The sequence below is a fragment of the Triturus cristatus genome, chromosome 1_2, assembly GCF_964204655.1.
Source record: "Triturus cristatus chromosome 1_2, aTriCri1.1, whole genome shotgun sequence".
NCBI lineage: Eukaryota > Metazoa > Chordata > Amphibia > Caudata > Salamandridae > Triturus > Triturus cristatus.
In genome coordinates this window covers 441,146,489-441,173,236 of record NC_140580.1, presented here as the reverse complement: position 1 = coordinate 441,173,236, position 26,748 = coordinate 441,146,489, and the positions used below count along the sequence as shown (strand labels likewise).

The 26,748-nt window shown below is 44.0% G+C and overlaps 1 protein-coding gene across 2 annotated transcripts in view; it reads left to right on the top strand.

Annotated features, from left to right (window-relative positions):
* The window catches only part of PDE6C (phosphodiesterase 6C), a 294,405-nt gene that overhangs the window by 138,159 nt on the left and 129,498 nt on the right, over window positions 1–26,748 (top strand). For both annotated transcript variants that reach the window (XM_085614976.1, XM_085614975.1), the window contains exons 13-14: window positions 6,179–6,286; window positions 6,391–6,500. In XM_085614976.1, the coding sequence (XP_085471102.1) occupies window positions 6,179–6,286; window positions 6,391–6,500 (218 nt within the window). The remainder of the gene's footprint in view (window positions 1–6,178; window positions 6,287–6,390; window positions 6,501–26,748) is intronic.

The window sequence follows — 26,748 nt, the reverse complement described above, 5'->3', positions numbered from 1 at the left end:
AGGGGACGGTGACAGGCCAGTCGCCATGGGAGGGAAAAACGAGGCGAAACAGTCCTGGCTCACATTTGAACACAAACGCCAGGCCAAGCAGCAGGCGGCGGACCTAGAGGCGGCGGAATCTTCCTCGCAGGGGTCGGGGCCTGAAGGTGAATACCGAGCGCTGATGCTTGAGGTGAGGTCAAGCCTGAAGAGTATTGATGCGAAATTGGACGCCATGGCCTCACAGCTGGAATCAGTCAAGCAACAGGTGGACTCGCACGAATCACGGCTTGACAGCCTGGAAAACGAACGCACTGAATGCTGTGAGTTTAGACAGGAGACCAAGCAACACCTCTCGTTTGTGGATAAGGAACTGGCGTTCCTCAGGGCCAAGACTGATGATTTAGAGGCCAGGTCCCGCAGATCCAACATCCGCATCACTGGCATCCCGGAGACGACGAGCATGGGCAAGATGGAACTCTATGTGTCGGAGCTGCTCCACGAGCTCTTTGATCCGGCGCTCTCCCCGATGTTCGCGGTCGAGAGGGCACACCGGTCGCTGGGGAAGAAGCCGCCAGTGGGGGCGGCGCCGCGCCCGATCCTGGCTAAGATCCTGAACTTTCAAGACAGAGACCTTATCCTACGCCTTGCACGTGAAAAGGGGAAAATCGAACATAAAGGTAACCACATCTCCTTTTACCCGGATTTCACCCCTCTGGTGCAGGCTGCCCGGAAGGAATTTCTGCCTGCCAAAAAGCTGCTCCTACAGGCTACCATCCCATATGCACTGTTATATCCAGCCAAGCTGAAGGTGACATATGAAGGCACAACTCACTACTTCACCGAGGCAAAGGAGGCGTTGAAGTTCGCTAAGCGGCTCGGTGGAGCTGCGGCTAGACGCACGTCGCCACGTGCGGAGCTGGTAGAAGATCGCCTGAGTGACAATGATTGACCGGGACGTGAGTAGGCGGCCAGGGCCACCCATGCTGTTCAATGTGGGTTTTGCGAGTTGGGTTGTTCGCTTCCCGCCGGTGATCGCTCCGGTGGGCTAGATTCGGGGTTCCGGGGAGCCGAGTGAGGCCTACCCCTGGTATGTGCGATTTAACTCCAGAACTGGGACTCCTCGACAGGACAAGGGACTCGGATGTGTTCTGGGTTGCTTATGTTGCAGCCACCCTGTGAAAGCGGGGGAGTACGTTTGGTGCACCACGCCCCGTGGGGTATCTCCCATTGTTTGTGGGTAACATGTGCACATGTGTTTTGCGTGTACATGTTGGGGATCGGTCACAACCTGTTTGGGGGGTTGGTGAGGGTGGAGGGCGGCGGGGGAAGTTGGGTTCGTTGCAGTTCAACATGTTATGGTACGATGGATACGATTTTTGGCATTTTAACACACTGAGGACACACACGGGGCACGGACTATACACTGGGTTGGAGGCACGGTGCGGAGGCGAGGGCGTAGAAACATCACATGTCTGATAGGGAGACGACCGTTAGGTTATTGACGTGGAACGTTAGAGGGCTTGGGGACTACAAAAAAGCTCGACTGATGCAGGGGTATCTCGCCCGACACAAGATAGATATCTGCTTTCTGCAGGAGACGCACCTTTCCTCCTCTCCCTCACACAGGCTGAAACACTCACGGTGGGCAGGGGTGTACTCCGCTGTTTATTCGAATTATGCTAGAGGGGTGGCAATACTCATACGGGCCGGGCTGGATTGGAAGGAACATCACACTGTATTGGACAAGGAAAGCCGCTATGCTATCACACACGGGGTGCTGCAGGGGAGGGAGATTGTACTGGCTGCAGTGTACGGACCTAACATTGATGATCCCGGCTTCTTCAGGGAACTATGGGCTCAGATTGTGTTACGGGATTGTTCCACTATCATTCTAGGCGGGGATTTTAATGTGGCACTGGTGGACGCAATGGACCGTCGGGGGCGGGTGGACCGACCCACATCAGAGCGCGACAAGTCATTTCAGATATCATGGCCGAGGGACTGCTGTCGGATATATGGAGAGATAGGCATCCCGCTGATGCTGTGGGAACTTGCATAACGAGCCAGCATGCGGCATGGTCCCGGCTGGATTACTGGCTGGTCTCGCCGGAGGTGGCGACCTGGGGTGTTGAGGTGGACATTCAAGCACGGTCACTATCGGATCACGCCCCCTGCTTGCTGGAGATCCGCGTACCTGATGCCCCTACCCGCGCGTTCTCCTGGCGACTACCCCAGCACGCGCTCACAGACTCTGCTTTCACAGAAGAAATTAGGGAGGACATTGTGAAGTATTTTGAAACCAACACGGGGTCAGTGGCTACCGAGGCGTCCCTTTGGGACGCCTTTAAGGTGGTGATTAGAGGTCAGTGCATTTCCAGGCAGGCCGGGGTTCTCAAGGCCATCCGCGGGATCCTGAGCAGATTGGAGAGGGAGCTACGGGACTTAGAGGTACGATTCTGTGCTGACCCGTCGCCTTTACTGGCGGCCCAAATGAAGGCCAAACTCCTAGAGTTCGAAACCGAGGCGCAGCGTGAGGTAAAATTCCTGGGTAAGCAGGCGGAGGCCCGTCGGTACGGGGAGGGAGATAGGCCTAGCAGGACCCTGGCGCGGCTGATTTCCCCGCGCGCGCAGTCCCACTTCATCGCCTCCATACAGGACATGGGGGGTGAGCTCCGGCTCGAGCACGACGCAGTCCTGACTGCTTTTGCCCAGTTCTACTCCTCCCTGTACACTTCTAAACAGACCACGGTTCCTGGGTCCCTAGACGCCTTCCTCGACTCGATCGCCCTTGTTTGGTTTAGCGACCACCACCGCCGCTACATGGATGTCCCGTTCACCGCCCGTGATGTGGCGCAAGTGATAAAGAGCATGCCCGCGCATAAAGCCCCTGGCCCGGACGGCCTGACCACCACCTTCTATAAAACATACGTTGATGAACTTGCCCCCAAGCTCCTTTCGGTATTTGCGGAGGCCCAGGAGACTGGCTCCCTGCCGGACTCGATGCGAGAGGCACTCATAATCACGCTGCTGATACCAGACAAGGATAGCCAGCTGCTGGACTCATACCGTCCGCTCTCCCTTATTAACGTGGACGTCAAAATCTACGCTAAACTGATAGCAGACAGGCTGCAACCCCTGTTACCGATGGTGGCGCTGCCCGACCAATCGGGGTTTATCCCCGGCCGCGCCACGTCCCACAATTTGAGAACGATATTCTCTGTCCTGCATCACCTACACCCCTCTGTACGGGCGGCGGTCGTTTTCCTAGACGCAACGAAAGCGTTTGACTCGCTAGAGTGGCCCTACCTTTTTAGGATTCTTGGGAGAATGGGATTTAGTCCCCTCTTCATCAACCTGATACGGCCCCTGTATGCCGCTCCAAGAGCACGGGTGCGGGTGAATGGACTGATCTCACAGCCTTTTGGCATATCACGCGGGACCAGGCAGGGGTGCCCGTTGTCCCCTCTACTTTTTGCCATTGCCATGGAGCCTCTAGCGGCTCGGGTCCGCCAACATCATACCGCCCGGGGTATAGGCTTTAGCTCCCGCAGCCTGCTGATCTCCCTGTACGCAGACGATGTGACGTTATATGTCACCAATCCAGCCGAGAACCTGAGCCCGCTTCTGAGGGAGTTTGTGAGGTTCGAGGGACTGGCCGGTGTGGCGATCAACTGGTCCAAGTCGGTCGCGTTCCCCCTGACGGATGCCACACTGGAGGTAACTTCAGATTATCCCCTGCGCTGGGAGACTGACTCGGTCAAATACTTGGGGGTCTGGATTAGCCGTAGCCTGAACGACTTGTGGTTGCTGAATTTCGGCAGGGCAGTGGACTGGCTGGAAGGGAAAGTTGAACTCTGGAATAAGCTCCCCCTGTCTCTGGTTGCGCGGATTGCCCTCGTAAAAATGGTGGTCCTCCCTAAGTTTTTATACCTATTCGTGAATGTACCCTTGCCTCTGATGACGCATTTCCACACACGGGTGCGTTCACTTCTGTTGTCGCTGGTTTGGGCTGGGGGCCAGGCTCGATCCTCCTGGGTGCTGCTCACTCTCCCGTTGCGACAAGGCGGACTGGGGGCCCCGGACATGGCATTATATGCGCTCTGCGCGCAGGCGCAGTTTCTACACTTCTGGGTGTTCCCCACACCTTACCAACCGCATATTGCAGTGGAGACGGCGGCCGCTGCTCCCTTACCCCTGAGTGTGGCAGTATACGGAAAGCCGTCCCGCCCCACTGGAGATGTGGACACGGTAGCCCTGCTCCGCTGGACATGGCGGGAGCTGAGACGGCGGGCGCGACTCCCCCTCCTGTATGCACCGGCCGCCCCCCTGAGGGGCAACCCTTTGCTTCCCTGCCTGCTTGATAGAGGGGGGCCTGTGGTGGTCAGAGGAAAGACGCTGCGCACTTTTGCTGATATTTACCCGGAGGGCACCTTCGGAGTTCCGACGGTAGGAGAGTCGGACTCGCAGGAGACCTTTAGTGATCTCTTTACCCTACACCAGCTACGAGAATCCTGCAAAACGCTGTGGCCGCAATTCCCGGAGGAACCCCCACAACTTCAGGCATTACAAAACTTACTCTCGAGAGCTTCCCCCAAAAAACTGGTGTCCCGGCTCTACAACTGTATGCAGGAGCAGGCCCCAGTGGTTGTACCTACCTCGCTCACTGTGTGGAACGAGGAACTAGAGACCCCTTTGTCTGAAGAGCAATGGGCCTTCTGTTGTGGGTAGCTGAAGGAACTATCCCCTAACTACAGGCTGCGCCTGGTTCATTTCAAGTTCTTGCACAGGTATTATCGCACGCCGCGCTCGCTGCACCGTATGGGCCTGAGGGAGGATGACAACTGCTGGAAGTGTGGGGCCGAGCGGGCCTCTTTCCTGCATGTGGCATGGAGCTGCCCGCGCCTGGAGGAATACTGGGTGCAGGTCTTCACGGCCATAAATCAAATCCTTCACAGAACTGACGCGCCGTCGCCACTTCTGGGGCTGTTGGGTTGTGTCCAGGCTACCCCACCAAAGACCAGGAAACTACACGCGCTACTGCTCCTTTATGCTAAAAGACAAGTGGCGGTGCGCTGGGGCCGTAAATCCGTGCCCAAATTTACGGAATGGGTGAGAGATGTTACATACGGCAATGCGCAGCTAGCATACTACTGGGAGATGATGCCGACCGCTTCCCGTCCGAGGGATATCTGGGAGCCCTTTCTGCAGTGGACCCGGGAGGGGGCGGGTTCCCCCGACTCTCCACGTTCCCTGGCAGGGGCAGTTTCAGACGACATGGGTTGAGGGGGCTGGGGGGTGGGCGGGGTTGGCCTAGCAAGCTGGGCTCTAGCCTACTTTACAGCTGCCGGTGGTGGACTAGGTGTGCATGCTCTGAGACGGGGGGTGGGAGGGGCGGGGTGCTTCGCCCTGCCGGGCCGGACAATGGACCAGTAGGGGATATGGCTGGGACCGCGTGGGTCGCGTCACACCTGGGTCCGATGCCCACTAAGGTTCGTCACTGCTGTGTGCCGCTTGCTATGTAGTGCCCCCTTTGTAGACTTCACTTCTGTATTGCCACGTGTGTACTGTTTGTGCGCTGCTGATTTCCATCTGTACCGAAGTTCGTGTTAGTTTTGGTTCTGTAAAAATGTATTTGGGTGTTATATGAAAACTGAATATTGCATTCACGTTGATTTACAGTGCTTGATATATTCGGACATAGCCCGCAACAGCGGGCGCTTGCAGCACCTTTAACTGTATTGTCATTTACTTGCTGACCTGAATAAACAAATTTAAAAAAAATATATAATTTAGAATTTCAAAAATTAGAATTATTTAAAAAGTTATAAATATTATTTAAGATCTAACACATCTTTCTGATGCATGAATAGGCTTATCTTTCATCAGAAAGGGTTTGGTGTAGTTTTTCTCATAAGTGTCAGCCTTTCAGATATCAAAACTTTCCATAAAAATACGATCAAAACATCAGATACCAATGGGTGAAAATTACAATTCTTGTTTTGGAGGGTGGGGGTCTAAATTTCATGGTTCAAAACTTCCGAACCTATATTTAGCGTTAATATCCACACTTTATCTGTATTGAGCGGTTCTGATTACAGGATATAATAATTTATCTTTCTCAGACTGAGGAACTCTTTCTATGTATCAATTATCCATGGATTCATTACTGAGTGTTAAATTGTTCCCACTGTTACAGGTTCTCACAAGATGGATGTACACAGTAAGGAAAGGATATCGTGACATAACCTATCACAACTGGCGGCATGGGTTCAACGTAGGACAAACAATGTTTGCATTACTAATGGAAAGTATACTTACCCTTTTTCCTGTGTATTGTTATCTGTAAAATATATATCTAGACTCTGATGACCTTTATGCATTTATTTACACCTTTGTTTTCTTTTGTAGACTGGTAAATTAAAGAAATATTATTCCGATCTGGATGCTTTTGCAATGGTTGCTGCTGCTTTCTGCCACGATATTGATCACAGAGGCACAAATAATTTGTATCAAATGAAGTAAGTTAAAAAATATACTGCTTGAAAGGCCATCGTAAGTTTATTTCTTACATTCTTAAAATGCTTTAAGTAGTTTGTCTTTGCACACTACAAACTCATTGTTTTCAGATGCATCGCCTACTACGCTAGAGGAGTACATTGTTGCCTTGTCCTGCCTGATGATGTGGCATAAGTAAAATATTTGTAGGAAGATAAGAGATGGAAAGGATTCTGGTTCCTAGAATTAATGCCTTGTAAGTGTCAAGTCACAGAAAGAAAGCTTTATTTGATTGCTATATCAGACAATCATAAAAGCACATAAAAGCATAAAACACATCAATCAGTTCATAAGTTAAAAAAGTATCCTACAAATATAAACAATCTACAGTACATTACAAGGTTAAAACAGTATTAAATTGACAGAATCCCTCGTCCAATTAGAATCGATTTAAATAAGCATACGTTTCCTTTGACTCAGAACTTCCTTCAAAAAGATTACTATCCTAAAAACACTATGCTCGTTATCTAGATATTGTAGTGCAAGAAGAGCAGGTCGACATTGACGGAGCCCAAATAATTTTAAAACTGGTACTAAGTACATTCTCCTAGCATGAAAATACAATCTACAAAAGAAAACCACTTGAATCGTAGATTGGTTGGAATTATTATCACAGGGGCAAAGTTGAAGGTTTTGGGACCAGTCATTCATTGTGGGTAAAGTGACTAATCTATGAAATACCCCCAACCTAAATCTAGTTAATAAAAACCTATCATAAACTCCTGGTACAAACGTTAAATAGGGTTGAATGTTAAAAGTAATTAAAATCAACTGGTTATACAGGACTGTAGGTTTCAATATCTCAGATGACATTCTAATAGTGTCCAACAGCAGAAGGCCCTCTTTTCTTAGTTCTTTCCTTGTTATAGTCTGAATAGTTCTGGGATTAGTAAAACAGTCTAAATAGCCAAGATCTTTAAAAAAATTGCAGACGTATCATATCCATGGGATCTTTAGGGCCCATTCCAGTTTCAAGATATCTGATATAATGTCTCTGTTTAACTTTGCCTCTTCTTTGGTCCAGAGCCTGTGCCATAAAAGCACAGGCTTGAGCTTTATTAAGTCAGAGATGAAGGGGAGTCCCAACTCCACATGGCATATACATGATGAGGTACTATTCGTAACAGATAAAATGTATCTTAGGAAGGAATTTTCTATGCGTTGGATAGGCAGCAGATCAGTGAACCCTCAGACCCCTGCACCATACACTACTGATGAAACACACTTTGCCTTTTAAATTTTAATGAGCTCCTCAGGCAGACATTTTCCCAATTTCCTAGCAAAGAGGATTCCCAGATATGAGAACCTTTTGGTTACTCCAATCTTCTGTCCTGTCACAAACATAGCTTTAAATGTCTTAATACCATAGCCGCAGCGCATAATGGAGGTCTTAGAGGAGTTAACTCTTAAGCCGAGGTCTTTCATAAAATAAGAGAAACTATTGAGCACCCTTTGAAGCCATACTTGTGTGCGGGACATCAGCACTGCATCGTCTACGTATAGGAGGGCTGGTATTGGACGTCCGGCCACTTGTTGGAAGTCTTGGTTATCTTTGAGAAGAGCCTACCCCAAACCATTAATGTAGAGATTAAAAGGGAACGGATCCAGGACACAGCCTTGCCTGACTCCACTCCTTATCGGGAATGCAGCCGAACACTCACCCTTCAGTCCACAGCGCACACGTGCCTTGGCATCACTATAAAAACGCATGAGAAAATCAATATTCTGAACATCACTCCCATAACTTTCAAAATTGACCAGAATTTACTGTAGATCACATAGTCGAAAATGGCTGTGAGATCCACAAATGGTAAAAACAGGTTCCCCTTTTTTGCCCTCGTATATATTTCCCCACCAAGATAGACAGATTTAAGCCCTGTTCCACCGTCCCCAGACACGCACGAAAACCATATTGTAGGTCGGCTAGAACAGAGTTCTCCTCTGCCCAATCCTGGAGGCGTTCTAAAATTATTCTGCCTATTACTTTAGTTTCAAGAAAGTATACTGGGGCATACCCAAATAACCCTCCCACGCCTGGGTAAGGAACATCTAATAAGAACAAAGGAACACGGCTAAGAGGGATCAATCTCGTTTATTTATACTTATACTCAAGAAACAATTAATTTTCTCGGTAACAACTTATTTCTTCTAAGAAACTATATTCATCATAATTTATCAGGGACGAATATCTCTTGGTGAACATCAGAACACTTCAACACAAAATATAAACAGATTTGCACAAACATGAAGCAAAACAACACCCTCTATTTACAATTTCATTATATCATAAGAAATACAAATACACATACAATTTATGTACACAACAACTATCAAATATCAATTCCCCTAATCGTGGTTCCAAATCAATGTATACTTGTTATTTATAGTAATACATTTGGAGGAAATCCTTTTTGGCATCCGAGGTATTACTCCTCTCCTATTGTTTTATGTGTCTGCCAAACAAAAATAATTCTTGAATCAACACACTTAGTGGATTCCTCCTACGTCTAAATGTCGACGCGTTCGCGTTTCAGCCTCCAAATATTTGGCCTCTTCAGGACGGGGATAACAAACTATCTACAAAATGATATGATAAAATGACAATGAATAAATAAATAACAACAACTATTATATGTATCAAGCTGTCCCAGATTAGCCCATGCAGTGCTCGGAAGGGCCACGCGTGAAGGACTCAGCGGAAACACCGGCCACAACCTTACTCCCAGAAAAAACTGAAATGTGAAGTTTAATGGTTCAAACCCGACTGGGTGTGACAGCAAAAGTTTCAAGGAAGTGGGTGAGGGAGCGGTAGTGTAAACTTCCTAGAAAACGCGAGACCCACCACCACTAAAGGCACTCCCAGATTAATTGGTACCTGGTTCAAGTCTGGGCGGATATTACAGGGGCAGTACGCTAAACAAAGTCTTCTCAGCGTCTCAAAAAATTAATTAATGCCTTGTTCAGGTCCGGCTGGACCTCTCACGTGGCGTAACGTAACTTCAATATCTTTTACATCTGAAGAAGAGTATACAGAAAAACGACTCGGGTTAAAAGGTACACTGAGTGCGTCAGAGAACGTCGTCTAATCTCATGTAGCGTATAGGGAAGGGAAAATAGAGGTTACCTGGTCCATTGCCTCCGTATGTGAAAATCGCCATACGTCTTAATCAACAGGTTTCGGGGTCGTTATACAATTGTTCCACTCGCTCCCCTCTCACTCACCCACTAGAGGAAACAACAAAGACAGAACTAATTTCACTGTCTACTCCAAAGTTCACTAATGTTACACCCACAAGTTCTACTAGTACCTTGGTATATAGGTACGGTGCACTCAAACGAATCGACTTATACGAGACATCTATACTCCTGACGCTATTGCACTTGTGCTCTAAAACACTGACTCGAAGCTCTTCGCGAGGTAATATTATTAAAAATCAACTATCAGCCCACCTCAGCACAAAACCAAACGGCAACGGTCATACACACTTACATGATACGGGCTCGCGTACACGCCTCTGATTCCGCCGCTTCAGTTTCACCATATGAGACCGCACGGGTAACCGCGAAGGCGGCTTGTTTATAAGCGTGAGCTTACGTAGGTGCGTCGCGGGCAGCGTGCCGAAAATACGAAAGGGAGAGAGGACTATTCTCCACCCAGGAATAAAAACGTCCCGTCTACCATCTTCCACATCACCGCGCTCATGTCAATTACATAGTTGGACGCAATAAAGTATAAATCAATGTGCATGTCCTGGCTAGGGATCTTATTAACCATGCTGGGAAAATAAAGAGACGGTACACACGTGTTCCCTCATTCGTAGCCTATTTGTAAATACACGCCTCACCGTGCTCATGGTTGTTAATACCGAAGAAATAAAAATAAATACAAATAAAGAAAGGAAAACAGTTCACACTTTGGTTATCTGCAACCCTATAGCCCAATGGCATCAAGTGTCTCGCAGCGAAAGGGGACAGTGCATGGAGGTCCCCACTCCCATTCCACCCTTGGATCATTCCGGGTCACTGCATGAGCCAACCAGCAGGCTTACATTCTCAACATGTTTCTAGGTCAACGACACGTGGTATACTTGCTGTTCAAACTCAATAAGCATCTTCCTACATCCCACATGCCTAGCTTTCTTAACTGGAAATCTTAGATCAGAGCCCATAGTTCATCTCTCTCGTTAAGGCCTTCTATCACAGTATGGTATCTTTCAATGAGGCGAGCTTCTATTCGGTTCAATCTCATCTCGAGTTCTCCCTTGTTGTTTGCCTTAACTACAGCTAAGACTGTCCATTCAATATCATTCTCGTTGTGACCTGCTTCGACATAGTGCTGTACCAGGGGTGCTCCCTGTGTTCTACACCTAATACGCGATTTGTGTTGTAAAATTCGCGATTTTACCATCTGTGTCGTCTGCCCGATGTACATTTTCCCACACGGACAGGTTATCGCATATACCACATTTTTGGTATTGCAATTGGAGAATGTTTGCATCACGTGCTCTTTGTCGTTAATCTGCAAACTTTTGGTGTCAGTCGTATAGGTGCAGGCCACGCAGTTATTACAGCGATAGTGACCTGTCACAGCCGGTAAACCCAATAGGGATCTGGTGTCATTTCTCTGCATTGGCTCCCTCATGGCTCTCACAAGATATTGCCGCAGGTTTTTGCCTTTCTTGAAGGCGAAGAGTGGTTTGGGTATATTGAACTGTTCGATCAGCCTCCAATTTCTCTGAATAATTTTTTTGACTTTATTTGCTTTGGGGTTAAATGTAAGTACACAAGTCATGCATTCTTTATTTTCGTGTTTTTTTGGTATTAGTAGGTTCTCCCTCGGTGTAAACCAAGCCCTTTTAAGAGCTGCTCGAACCAATTTTTTCTGGTATCCTCTCGCACATAATTTCTCCTGTAATGTATTAGCATTCTCAAAATAGTCGTTCTTGTTAGTACAATTTCGTCTTATTCTAAGAAACTGACCATAGGGCAGATTTTCTTTCAGGCTTCTAGGATGACCAGAGGAAAATTCTAAAAGGGTGTTTCTATCTGTAGGTTTCGTATACAGACTAACTTCCAGGTCTCCTTCGTTATCATAGATCCATACATCCAAAAAACTAATCTTCGTATTGTTTACATCTTTTGTGAAATTTAAATCCGGTGTGCGATCGTTCAGCCAATTATGGAAACAATCCAATTCTTCTGAGTTCCCACTCCAAATGAGAAAAATGTCGTCAATGAAACGAACCCATTTATTGATGTTATTAAAAAAGGGAGTGGTTTCATTGAAGATATATCGTTTCTCGAATTGGTCCATCACAAGGTTCGCTATTTCGGGCGCAAAACAGCAGCCCATAGCCACGCCCTTTATTTGGAGGAACAACTCATTTTTAAATGCAAAGAAATTGTTTTTCAGACAGATTTTAGCCAATTCTATTAGAAATTCTGTAGGTACTTGAAATGGTCTGGTTCTTTGATTGAGAATCAATTCCATCACTATGATGGCCTCATCTTGAGGTATGTTCGTGTATAGGCTTTCTATATCAAAAGAGACCAACAATTGTTGGTCTCTATTGAAAGCCACATGTTCGATTTTAGAGATGAGGTCCATCGTATCCCTGACATACGCCTGCGCAGTACTCACAAATGGTTTGAGGAAAGTGTCTATGTACTTCGCCAGGGGTTCTAATATCGATCCACAAGAGGAGATAATGGGGCGTCCTGGAGGGTTAATGGCATTTTTGTGTACTTTTGGGAGTATATAAATCAAAGGCATTTTTTGTTTGGTGGTATTTAAGTATTCATACTCCTTTTTGCATAAAAACCCGCTTTCTAGGGCTTTAGTCGTTAGATGTAGAATTTTAGCTTTTAGTGCCCTAGTCGGGTTATCAAAGACTTTTCGGTAATGCGAAGCATTATTAAGCTGTCTATACACTTCACTGTCGTAGTCATCTATATCCCAAACCACAATTCCACCTCCCTTATCTGCTGGTTTTATCACTGTTAGGGGATTATTCATAAGGTTTCTTAGTGCCTGATGTTCGAATTTAGAGAAATTATGTTTGAATGTAAGGCGCTTGCTGTTTAAATTGTCAATTTCTTTGAGTACCTGATTTTCGAAAAAAAGAATCTCATCGGGAATCATCTCACTCTCTGGGCAAAAGGAGGATTTGTTCTTAAGTCCACTAATATTGTATTCCTGCATTTCCTCAGTTTGGGAGAAGAATACTTTCAACCGGATCTTTCGTAAAAATTGTAGTATTTCGGTTTTTGTTTCTACTGGGTCTTGGAGGGCTACTGGAACAAAAGACAATCCCTTTTCCAGAACCCTCATTTCCCAGGGTGTTAGCGTGTGTTTAGATAGATTGTAAATCGGCATCAATAAGGTATTGGACTTCTCTACAAACTCATTATTGGTGCCTTCACTACCGTCTACCGTCTGTACACTCGCTGGCGTGTTCGGAAGAAATTCTGTTCTTGCACTGGCTGATGCATGGGTGCCCTCCATCCCCCTCGAAATCCTCTCCCCCTGCGAGTGCCTCTGTCTAAAAAAGGTTGGGGAGCGCTGGGGTATTGGTAGAATGACTGGTAGGGGTGATAGTAGGTACCTGTTCCTTGGTCTGAGTCAGAAGATGAGTCTGAAAACGTTACAAACCTAGTGCGTGACCTCCCCTTATAGGGTAGATTTAAGGAGCTTGGATTATTGTTTTTAAAAAAATCTTCTTTTAGATATGGATATACTGATTCGTGTCTATAGTTTTTTATATCTTTACTCAATTTACTTGTTTTCAGATTTACTGTGTGTGTTTTGAACTCAGCCAAGGTTTTATTGATATTTTCCAGAAGTGCCTTGGCATCTGTGATAGTCGAATCACCGGCGATTTCTTCTTCTAACCTTTTTATTTCTTTTAACTCCTCTTCACTGATACGTAATGCAGTATTGATTGATAATACAATCCAGTCTCGTGAGCATTTAGTCCCTATACCACTGAAGTCTACAAGATAGGGTTTATCATTAATAAAGATCACCGGGACATTTTTCACTTGAAGGCCTACTGGAATTGTGTTGGTCTTTAAATATTCCAGCAGTACCTGTGCGTGCAACTGTGTCCTGGTATTTTTCTTTTTTAATTGAATCAGTTTTTCTCCTTTGTCCGAGTTGGCAATCCTATCACCTATGGAGTCGCCTCCCAAGAGTGAGGGAATTAATTTCAATCTATTTATTTCCTCTTTCGTATTTTCGGCACGCTGCCCGCGACGCACCTACGTAAGCTCACGCTTATAAACAAGCCGCCTTCGCGGTTACCCGTGCGGTCTCATATGGTGAAACTGAAGCGGCGGAATCAGAGGCGTGTACGCGAGCCCGTATCATGTAAGTGTGTATGACCGTTGCCGTTTGGTTTTGTGCTGAGGTGGGCTGATAGTTGATTTTTAATAATATTACCTCGCGAAGAGCTTCGAGTCAGTGTTTTAGAGCACAAGTGCAATAGCGTCAGGAGTATAGATGTCTCGTATAAGTCGATTCGTTTGAGTGCACCGTACCTATATACCAAGGTACTAGTAGAACTTGTGGGTGTAACATTAGTGAACTTTGGAGTAGACAGTGAAATTAGTTCTGTCTTTGTTGTTTCCTCTAGTGGGTGAGTGAGAGGGGAGCGAGTGGAACAATTGTATAACGACCCCGAAACCTGTTGATTAAGACGTATGGCGATTTTCACATACGGAGGCAATGGACCAGGTAACCTCTATTTTCCCTTCCCTATACGCTACATGAGATTAGACGACGTTCTCTGACGCACTCAGTGTACCTTTTAACCCGAGTCGTTTTTCTGTATACTCTTCTTCAGATGTAAAAGATATTGAAGTTACGTTACGCCACGTGAGAGGTCCAGCCGGACCTGAACAAGGCATTAATTAATTTTTTGAGACGCTGAGAAGACTTTGTTTAGCGTACTGCCCCTGTAATATCCGCCCAGACTTGAACCAGGTACCAATTAATCTGGGAGTGCCTTTAGTGGTGGTGGGTCTCGCGTTTTCTAGGAAGTTTACACTACCGCTCCCTCACCCACTTCCTTGAAACTTTTGCTGTCACACCCAGTCGGGTTTGAACCATTAAACTTCACATTTCAGTTTTTTCTGGGAGTAAGGTTGTGGCCGGTGTTTCCGCTGAGTCCTTCACGCGTGGCCCTTCCGAGCACTGCATGGGCTAATCTGGGACAGCTTGATACATATAATAGTTGTTGTTATTTATTTATTCATTGTCATTTTATCATATCATTTTGTAGATAGTTTGTTATCCCCGTCCTGAAGAGGCCAAATATTTGGAGGCTGAAACGCGAACGCGTCGACATTTAGACGTAGGAGGAATCCACTAAGTGTGTTGATTCAAGAATTATTTTTGTTTGGCAGACACATAAAACAATAGGAGAGGAGTAATACCTCGGATGCCAAAAAGGATTTCCTCCAAATGTATTACTATAAATAACAAGTATACATTGATTTGGAACCACGATTAGGGGAATTGATATTTGATAGTTGTTGTGTACATAAATTGTATGTGTATTTGTATTTCTTATGATATAATGAAATTGTAAATAGAGGGTGTTGTTTTGCTTCATGTTTGTGCAAATCTGTTTATATTTTGTGTTGAAGTGTTCTGATGTTCACCAAGAGATATTCGTCCCTGATAAATTATGATGAATATAGTTTCTTAGAAGAAATAAGTTGTTACCGAGAAAATTAATTGTTTCTTGAGTATAAGTATAAATAAACGAGATTGATCCCTCTTAGCCGTGTTCCTTTGTTCTTATTAGATGTTCCTTACCCAGGCGTGGGAGGGTTATTTGGGTATGCCCCAGTATACTTTCTTGATAGTTTGTTACACTTTGTTAAGTGTGAGGGTGATTGACCAGTTTTGCATTTAGTTGGTCGCCGATAATGAAAAACTGATTTCAGAGAGACGAATATCTCTTGTTTTGTGTCAGTAAATAATTTTGTTGATTTATCGTTTTTGTTGATTGATCTATTTGCTAAGCTGTCCTGATTTGTTCTGTTCAGTGTGGAGGAAGGGTAACAGTGGGTGGGAGTAGGCGGAGTATGGAATTACACATGGTCAGTTATTCTGAAGAGGAAATAAATAGATTGAAATTAATTCCCTCACTCTTGGGAGGCGACTCCATAGGTGATAGGATTGCCAACTCGGACAAAGGAGAAAAACTGATTCAATTAAAAAAGAAAAATACCAGGACACAGTTGCACGCACAGGTACTGCTGGAATATTTAAAGACCAACACAATTCCAGTAGGCCTTCAAGTGAAAAATGTCCCGGTGATCTTTATTAATGATAAACCCTATCTTGTAGACTTCAGTGGTATAGGGACTAAATGCTCACGAGACTGGATTGTATTATCAATCAATACTGCATTACGTATCAGTGAAGAGGAGTTAAAAGAAATAAAAAGGTTAGAAGAAGAAATCGCCGGTGATTCGACTATCACAGATGCCAAGGCACTTCTGGAAAATATCAATAAAACCTTGGCTGAGTTCAAAACACACACAGTAAATCTGAAAACAAGTAAATTGAGTAAAGATATAAAAAACTATAGACACGAATCAGTATATCCATATCTAAAAGAAGATTTTTTTAAAAACAATAATCCAAGCTCCTTAAATCTACCCTATAAGGGGAGGTCACGCACTAGGTTTGTAACGTTTTCAGACTCATCTTCTGACTCAGACCAAGGAACAGGTACCTACTATCACCCCTACCAGTCATTCTACCAATACCCCAGCGCTCCCCAACCTTTTTTAGACAGAGGCACTCGCAGGGGGAGAGGATTCCGAGGGGGATGGAGGGCACCCATGCATCAGCCAGTGCAAGAACAGAATTTCTTCCGAACACGCCAGCGAGTGTACAGACGGTAGACGGTAGTGAAGGCACCAATAATGAGTTTGTAGAGAAGTCCAATACCTTATTGATGCCGATTTACAATCTATCTAAACACACGCTAACACCCTGGGAAATGAGGGTTCTGGAAAAGGGATTGTCTTTTGTTCCAGTAGCCCTCCAAGACCCAGTAGAAACAAAAACCGAAATACTACAATTTTTACGAAAGATCCGGTTGAAAGTATTCTTCTCCCAAACTGAGGAAATGCAGGAATACAATATTAGTGGACTTAAGAACAAATCCTCCTTTTGCCCAGAGAGTGAGATGATTCCCGATGAGATTCTTTTTTTCGAAAATCAGGTACTCAAAGAAATTGACAATTTAAACAGCAAGCGCCTTACATTCAAACATAATTTCTCTAAATTCGAACATCAGGCACTAAGAAACCTTATGAATAATCCCCTAACAGTGATAAAACCAGCAGATAAGGGAGGTGGAATTGTGGTTTGGGATATAGATGACTACGACAGTGAAGTGTATAGACAGCTTAATAATGCTTCGCATTACCGAAAAGTCTTTGATAACCCGACTAGGGCACTAAAAGCTAAAATTCTACATCTAACGACTAAAGCCCTAGAAAGCGGGTTTTTATGCAAAAAGGAGTATGAATACTTAAATACCACCAAACAAAAAATGCCTTTGATTTATATACTCCCAAAAGTACACAAAAATGCCATTAACCCTCCAGGACGCCCCATTATCTCCTCTTGTGGATCGATATTAGAACCCCTGGCGAAGTACATAGACACTTTCCTCAAACCATTTGTGAGTACTGCGCAGGCGTATGTCAGGGATACGATGGACCTCATCTCTAAAATCGAACATGTGGCTTTCAATAGAGACCAACAATTGTTGGTCTCTTTTGATATAGAAAGCCTATACACGAACATACCTCAAGATGAGGCCATCATAGTGATGGAATTGATTCTCAATCAAAGAACCAGACCATTTCAAGTACCTACAGAATTTCTAATAGAATTGGCTAAAATCTGTCTGAAAAACAATTTCTTTGCATTTAAAAATGAGTTGTTCCTCCAAATAAAGGGCGTGGCTATGGGCTGCTGTTTTGCGCCCGAAATAGCGAACCTTGTGATGGACCAATTCGAGAAACGATATATCTTCAATGAAACCACTCCCTTTTTTAATAACATCAATAAATGGGTTCGTTTCATTGACGACATTTTTCTCATTTGGAGTGGGAACTCAGAAGAATTGGATTGTTTCCATAATTGGCTGAACGATCGCACACCGGATTTAAATTTCACAAAAGATGTAAACAATACGAAGATTAGTTTTTTGGATGTATGGATCTATGATAACGAAGGAGACCTGGAAGTTAGTCTGTATACGAAACCTACAGATAGAAACACCCTTTTAGAATTTTCCTCTGGTCATCCTAGAAGCCTGAAAGAAAATCTGCCCTATGGTCAGTTTCTTAGAATAAGACGAAATTGTACTAACAAGAACGACTATTTTGAGAATGCTAATACATTACAGGAGAAATTATGTGCGAGAGGATACCCGAAAAAATTGGTTCGAGCAGCTCTTAAAAGGGCTTGGTTTACACCGAGGGAGAACCTACTAATACCAAAAAAACACGAAAATAAAGAATGCATGACTTGTGTACTTACATTTAACCCCAAAGCAAATAAAGTCAAAAAAATTATTCAGAGAAATTGGAGGCTGATCGAACAGTTCAATATACCCAAACCACTCTTCGCCTTCAAGAAAGGCAAAAACCTGCGGCAATATCTTGTGAGAGCCATGAGGGAGCCAATGCAGAGAAATGACACCAGATCCCTATTGGGTTTACCGGCTGTGACAGGTCACTATCGCTGTAATAACTGCGTGGCCTGCACCTATACGACTGACACCAAAAGTTTGCAGATTAACGACAAAGAGCACGTGATGCAAACATTCTCCAATTGCAATACCAAAAATGTGGTATATGCGATAACCTGTCCGTGTGGGAAAATGTACATCGGGCAGACGACACAGATGGTAAAATCGCGAATTTTACAACACAAATCGCGTATTAGGTGTAGAACACAGGGAGCACCCCTGGTACAGCACTATGTCGAAGCAGGTCACAACGAGAATGATATTGAATGGACAGTCTTAGCTGTAGTTAAGGCAAACAACAAGGGAGAACTCGAGATGAGATTGAACCGAATAGAAGCTCGCCTCATTGAAAGATACCATACTGTGATAGAAGGCCTTAACGAGAGAGATGAACTATGGGCTCTGATCTAAGATTTCCAGTTAAGAAAGCTAGGCATGTGGGATGTAGGAAGATGCTTATTGAGTTTGAACAGCAAGTATACCACGTGTCGTTGACCTAGAAACATGTTGAGAATGTAAGCCTGCTGGTTGGCTCATGCAGTGACCCGGAATGATCCAAGGGTGGAATGGGAGTGGGGACCTCCATGCACTGTCCCCTTTCGCTGCGAGACACTTGATGCCATTGGGCTATAGGGTTGCAGATAACCAAAGTGTGAACTGTTTTCCTTTCTTTATTTGTATTTATTTTTATTTCTTCGGTATTAACAACCATGAGCACGGTGAGGCGTGTATTTACAAATAGGCTACGAATGAGGGAACACGTGTGTACCGTCTCTTTATTTTCCCAGCATGGTTAATAAGATCCCTAGCCAGGACATGCACATTGATTTATACTTTATTGCGTCCAACTATGTAATTGACATGAGCGCGGTGATGTGGAAGATGGTAGACGGGACGTTTTTATTCCTGGGTGGAGAATAGTCCTCTCTCCCTTTCGTATTTTCGGCACGCTGCCCGCGACGCACCTACGTAAGCTCACGCTTATAAACAAGCCGCCTTCGCGGTTACCCCTGCGGTCTCATATGGTGAAACTGAAGCGGCGGAATCAGAGGCGTGTACGCGAGCCCGTATCATGTAAGTGTGTATGACCGTTGCCGTTTGGTTTTGTGCTGAGGTGGGCTGATAGTTGATTTTTAATAATATTACCTCGCGAAGAGCTTCGAGTCAGTGTTTTAGAGCACAAGTGCAATAGCGTCAGGAGTATAGATGTCTCGTATAAGTCGATTCGTTTGAGTGCACCGTACCTATATACCAAGGTACTAGTAGAACTTGTGGGTGTAACATTAGTGAACTTTGGAGTAGACAGTGAAATTAGTTCTGTCTTTGTTGTTTCCTCTAGTGGGTGAGTGAGAGGGGAGCGAGTGGAACAATTGTATAACGACCCCGAAACCTGTTGATTAAGACGTATGGCGATTTTCACATACGGAGGCAATGGACCAGGTAACCTCTATTTTCCCTTCCCTATACGCTACATGAGATTAGACGACGTTCTCTGACGCACTCAGTGTACCTTTTAACCCGAGTCGTTTTTCTGTATACTCTTCTTCAGATGTAAAAGATATTGAAGTTACGTTACGCCACGTGAGAGGTCCAGCCGGACCTGAACAAGGCATTAATTAATTTTTTGAGACGCTGAGAAGACTTTGTTTAGCGTACTGCCCCTGTAATATCCGCCCAGACTTGAACCAGGTACCAATTAATCTGGGAGTGCCTTTAGTGGTGGTGGGTCTCGCGTTTTCTAGGAAGTTTACACTACCGCTCCCTCACCCACTTCCTTGAAACTTTTGCTGTCACACCCAGTCGGGTTTGAACCATTAAACTTCACATTTCAGTTTTTTCTGGGAGTAAGGTTGTGGCCGGTGTTTCCGCTGAGTCCTTCACGCGTGGCCCTTCCGAGCACTGCATGGGCTAATCTGGGACAGCTTGATACATATAATAGTTGTTGTTATTTATTTATTCATTGTCATTTTACCATATCATTTTGTAGATAGTTTGTTATCCCCGTCCTGAAGAGGCCAAATATTTGGAGGCTGAAACGCGAACGCGTCGACATTTAGACGTAGGAGGAATCCACTAAGTGTGTTGATTCAAGAATTATTTTTGTTTGGCAGACACATAAAACAATAGGAGAGGAGTAATACCTCGGATGCCAAAAAGGATTTCCTCCAAATGTATTACTATAAATAACAAGTATACATTGATTTGGAACCACGATTAGGGGAATTGATATTTGATAGTTGTTGTGTACATAAATTGTATGTGTATTTGTATTTCTTATGATATAATGAAATTGTAAATAGAGGGTGTTGTTTTGCTTCATGTTTGTGCAAATCTGTTTATATTTTGTGTTGAAGTGTTCTGATGTTCACCAAGAGATATTCGTCCCTGATAAATTATGATGAATATAGTTTCTTAGAAGAAATAAGTTGTTACCGAGAAAATTAATTGTTTCTTGAGTATAAGTATAAATAAACGAGATTGATCCCTCTTAGCCGTGTTCCTTTGTTCTTATTACTTTAGTTTCAGCGTCCAGTACGGAGATTGGCTTATAACAGTCCGGGTCCTGACTATCCCCCTCTTTGAAAATAGACACAATGGTAGATTCTACCCATGTAGATGTAAAAGCAGTGCTGCAGCTAGCAGTAATCACCTGGACTATGATGGGCTACCACAGAGAGATGTTTGATTTAAACAAATCTATGGAGACCCCGTCCGGTCCAGTGACCTTGCCACGCTGTCTTACGGATAATGCCCGCTCCAATTCATCTTAGGTAAACAGTAAATCAGAGTAATGAGGAGGAGACTTCAAGTTATAATACTCCTGGACATTGATACCTGTCACGTCGGGGTTTCCCTTGTCGTTATATACTCTAGAAAAGTGTTTAATCCATTGTTCCTCAGTAATTGCAATTTCAATGGATGGACCAGCCTCACTTGACAAAAAGGGGGCTTAACTACCTTCCAAAATGCCGAACTATCGTTCGCTATTGAGGCCTTATGTAATGGCTCCCAGGCCTTATTTTTCAGGGTTGTTTTTCTAGCCTTTATAGCTTGTTTGTATTCAACTCTAGCATGCCTAAGATCAACCAGGTTTCTCAGGGTTTTGTGTAGCTCCTTTTTTAAAAGAGAATATTCTAGGGTGCACCTAGAGTCAAACCATCCATTCAAATATCTGTTACTGCTTTTACGTCTAAGGAGGGATTTGTTTATTACATTGGAGATCACCAGGAATGAAGCTAGGATATTCTATGGGGCAGCTGTTTCGCTCAAACAAGTCCCAATAGCAGATTTAGATTTATCCACCACTGTCTTTATTAACGCTGCTTGAGCTACCATGGACCAGTGAAAGGAATAGCCATTCAATCTCCCAATTGCCTTGTAAGTGAAAAAGCAGCAGTCACTGCACTCTTGAAGGCTGAGCTGAATGAAGGAAGATGTTGGTGGATACAAAGTTGATGTAAAGCAAGTACTAGCTGGTTGCCCCCACCCTTTCTCCACAGCTCTGCATTGATATGAACTAGTGCTAGACATATTGATGAATGAGCCAATAATTAAATGGTATGGCATCTAAGCTGGTGTCAATGATCAAAGATGCTGTATCTTCAGATATACAGTAATCTATAGTGAACAAATATGCCCTGTTCACCTTCAAGGGATTGTACAGCCATTAATTATGAGACCAAAATTATTGAGTGGTATATTATTATTAGCATGTAAATTTGTAAAGTGCTACTGATACCTAAAAGGTGTCCTGGTGCATGGTAATAGCCAAAAGCACAACTGGATTGCCCTGAGTAACACTCTAAAATGTGTAAAGCTAGGTTCTGAATTGTTTGTTTAAAGGAAAGAATTCCCTGATAGCGGGAAGAGGACAAGGAAGGGTGTTTCAAAGACGAGCGTCCAGACCAGAAAATGCTCTCCTGCCTGCGATTACTCTTTAGTACTTGAAATGAGCAAATTGGCATCAGCAGAGTGCAGAAGATACTTAGGGTAGTACTGCAGAAATGTCTGTTGAAGAAAGATAGGTTGAGCTTGATGAATCGCCTGGTGAACAATACAGATGGATTTGAACATACTCCTTTCAGGCAAAGGCAAGCAGTGTGAGGAATCCAAGTCCTCAGAGGCTGAGGAGTGACGAGGAAGTGACAGATCAAGTCTAGCTCAGCAGTTTCAATTCTGTAAAGATGTTTGAGAAGGTAAACAGGAGAGCCAAGAAATAACTAATTGCAATAGTCTCATCTGCTCAAAATGAAGGACATTAGGGTTCAGGTAGGACTCTGGAGAATAAGGAAAATATTATGAAGAGTTTTCAGTAGAGAAAAGCAGGTAGAAGATAAAATATTAGCCTTGCTTGAAAATATTAGGTTCTCATCAAAATGGAAACCAAGATTTCTGGCAGAGGGGGTACCTGTAGGGCCTATGTTCCCCTGAAAAGGTAAAAAAATCCACTGGAATTGTATAAGAGGGCTTAACAGTAGACCAACATTTAGAGGAAGTGATGTGCTTTTTATAACCTTTGAAGATGGCCTTAAATTTAAGTTTAAGGTCAGAGGCTTAGTTAAACCGGCATCGTTATAACAGGGAGAAGAAGGACTTAACGTGCTGTTGTTTATTTTTGGGTAGAACAGTGTCAAGAGCAGATGTGATCCTGTTTTTATGTGTGAGGAACTCTTTTTCGACTGATAAGGAAGAAGTTGTGTACTCTAAAGTATCTGATAGCACCTTATTAGGCAGTCTATACCACAGAGAAGCAAGGACAGATGTACTTTTCTGTCCACTCATACATGACTTATCTGATAACCATGCTCGGAAGAGAATTAGAAAATGGTTTAACAAGACCTGCGTTTTAATACACCCCACAGTAATCAGTCCCAAGGAAGTGAACATAAGGTCTAGTATAAGGCCAGCTTCATGCGTAACAACATAACAACTAGATTACATAGCAACCACAACTTGGTATTTTAGCAGCCAAAGCACTGAATGGAATATGCGAGAATATAAGTCTGAATGGCAAGGATTGCATATCTCAGAAAAACAGATTTAGTGTAGGGTATTTTGGTGTGAGTTAAGGTGGTGGTGACAGTATTAATGAATGTAGAATCCTGGAATACATGGAGCATACAATCATTGTCTAGACGTTTGGTGGGAAAGTTACTTGGCCAGCTTATCGTAACAGGACCAACAGGTGCTGCCTGGTATTATGTTATGCAATAAGGCATATATATCAGCACATGCATAAGCTTCTTGGTGCTGCAATATCAACTTAACTTATGTATCCATATTCACAAAAATGAATCACTAAAAGTACTGATTTAAGAGCCAGGTTTTCAAAACGTTTTTCGAAACGAAGATAGGCAGAGGCATAAGTGCAAGAGCGTAGAATTCCAGACATCAGGTACTGCAATGGAAATTGGTCTGTTGGCGGAATGCAAGATTCTTAAGACACTATACCAGGAACATTTATAGTGAGAAAGCTCAGTTTTTTCTGATAGATGGCCTATTGTGCTAATGTCATACATTTATGATTTGCCTTTATTTATTATTGATAACCAATTGACGTGGACCCATAAGGGTAGACAAACAGATGTTGTTCTATTCATCATTTTGCTATGGTGTGAATATAACCTTTGCTTTAGACAGATCGAGCTTCAGACAATTGGCAGGCATCCACCGTTGGGTGGCTGACAAGCAGTTGCTCAACTTTTCTTGATTGTGACAACAGGATGACATTGGAAAATGGCCCTCCCTGCAGGGTCACACCGGAGCATTTTGCCTTCACCCTTCACTTTTTGCTGAATTCGTATTTGCTGGCCTTAGGACACTGAGTACTTTACCATTGCTAACCAGTGCTAACGTGCATGTGCTCTCTCCTCTAAACATGGTCATATTGACTCATACCCAATTGACATATCTAATTTACTTATAAGTCCCTAGTATAGTGCACTACATGTGCCTAGGGCCTGTAAATGAAATGCTACTAGTGGGCCTGCAGGACCGCTTGTGCTACTTAAGGAACCCTCTAACACTTAAGTAGTCCTCTCACGTACTTAAGTACTCACACTTAAGTACTTAAGTAGTCCTCTAACCATGTTTCAGCCATGCCATTGCAGAGCCTGGGTGAGCAGTATACGCTGTCATTTAGACCTGGCAAGATAAACCTCTTGCCATGCAAAATACTTCCCTTTTGTTACCTTTGGGTCACCCCTAAAGGAGGCCCTAGACAACCCACAGGGCAGGGTGCAATGTATTTGAAAGGCAGGACATGTACTCTTAAGTTTTACATGCCATGGTAGTGAAAAACTCTCAAACTCTTTTTTCACTATGGCAAGACCTATCTCTACTACAGGATAACATTAGGATTACCCTATTACATTTTATAAGTGTAATTCCCATATGTGAAGAGAGAGACTTTTCAAGTTTGTTTTCTCTGGAATCAGAATTTAAAATCCAAACTTATGGTGAAGTTAGATTTTAAATTGCAATTCTGAAAATGTCACTTTTAGAAGTTGGCATTTTCTTAATGTAGCCATTTGGTCCCAGTTCACATCCATGTTAGACACCACAGTTTAATGGCTTTGGTTTTGATGATAAAGGGGGCTGTCCAACAGGCTGTGCCCTGTCTGCCATAAAGGGATGAATCAATTTTAGTGTTGGACCCCAAATCCACATTGCTTTGAGAGTTTTGATGCATATGGTATGGTCGATGTTGAATTCTGAAGATAGGTCTAAAAGCAGTAAAGCGCCAACAGCACATCTGTCCACCAGTTAGTGCAGGTAATCCAGCACCAATAGCACAAATAATTTGATTCTGTGACCTGGTCTATATATATATCCAGCTTGGAAAGGATCAAACAGTTTATTCTCTTCAGCAAATTTCTGCAGCTGGACAAGGACTATCCATTCCAGTAATATGCCTAGGTGATTTAGCAAGGAAATAAGGCGAAAATTACTAGGGTCATCCAATGTTTGTTTCCAGTCATCAGGAACCGTATTATGGGTAAGGGAGCAGTTAAAAAGTTACAATAGATTGTTTTTCATGTAAAGGCAAACATGTTTTAAGAGATTTGCTGGATGAATTTGTGAGATAATATTCAGCAACTGAGTTTCAGTGCTCAGTTCAAATGTTATAAAAAGGAGTCCAGCCCAATGTACTGGAAGAAAGCACTCTAAGTGCATGTTCTCTGGTAGAGATTTGTTTGTTAGCGATCACAACCTAGATTTTAGCAATCTTGTCCTCAAAGAAAAATGCCACGCCATCACATACTTCCCTGGAGGGATGAGCAGCAGAGAGCATGGACTCGGAGGGTTGAAATTCCTCTATAATGAAGAGTTCCTTAGACAAGTTTGAGGAGGATGTAGGGCTCAGAGAAATTAAAGTTTTTGTTTGCCTCCTGTACTTTGCATTTATATTCGGCCATCTATATGGCATAAGGGCATTGGGATTCAGGTGAATAGTATTTCTGTCATTTCCACTCTTGCTTGGCAGACCTTTAGTGTCTGGGTTATTCCTGCCCAGCGTTCTTTTGCCCATCATGCCACTTCACTCTACTGAAGAGCCCCAATTAGAGCAAAATAAGTCTTGGGTTGCTTGTAGTTCAATTCAGGGAGGACCTGGACAGGTAGTTCAAGCTGGCCTGTTCTTATTGGAGCAGGGTCAAGACTGATTTGCACATGACTGGGTCCATAATGAAGTAACATAGTGGGCAAAGGTACGATGGGCTGGAATGCTGCCCCAAGCGATTGCCAGTGGTTAGACTTACTGCAAGCATTCTTACTATCACCTTTTGTATATTTGATGTAACGCCATAAGAGGCCAACGGCATGCCCAAATGTGGGTCTGACTGGAGAGCCCCAGTCAGGGTAAACCGATCTTGACTTCCTTGTGTTCATGTTCAGGGAGGACCTGGCCTAGCAGTTCGGGCTGGACAATTCCTGTGGAGGTAGGGTCAATATTGATTTACAAATGACTGGGTCCAAACTGAGGTGGCATGGTGGGCAAAGAACAATGCATTTGAATACTCCCCTGAGTGATTGCCTGTGTCTAGACATATCTCGCAAACATTCCTGTCATCAGCTTCTGTGTATTAGTTGTAGGTGTTAACCATGGTTGGGCTCCTCTCATGCACTAACAATCCAGCTGCAAATGAGTAAAATGTGCAGTATCCTCGAAGGGAAGCAGAGGTCTGTGCCTACTGTGTTCTGGTCTGAGAAATGATTAGGACGATCTAGCAGTTGGGTATCTAAACTGGTTCTTGAACGTTGAGGTGGTTCCAGGCTTCATTCCTATGCCAAACTGTTCAGCACTACAACCACGATTGGGTAGCTACATTGGATAAAACAGAATTGATTCGCTGCAGTCAGACCTTACAGTTGTTCTTAAGTGGGCTCATTCAGGTGTAGCTAATCATATGGTGGGTGGCCACGT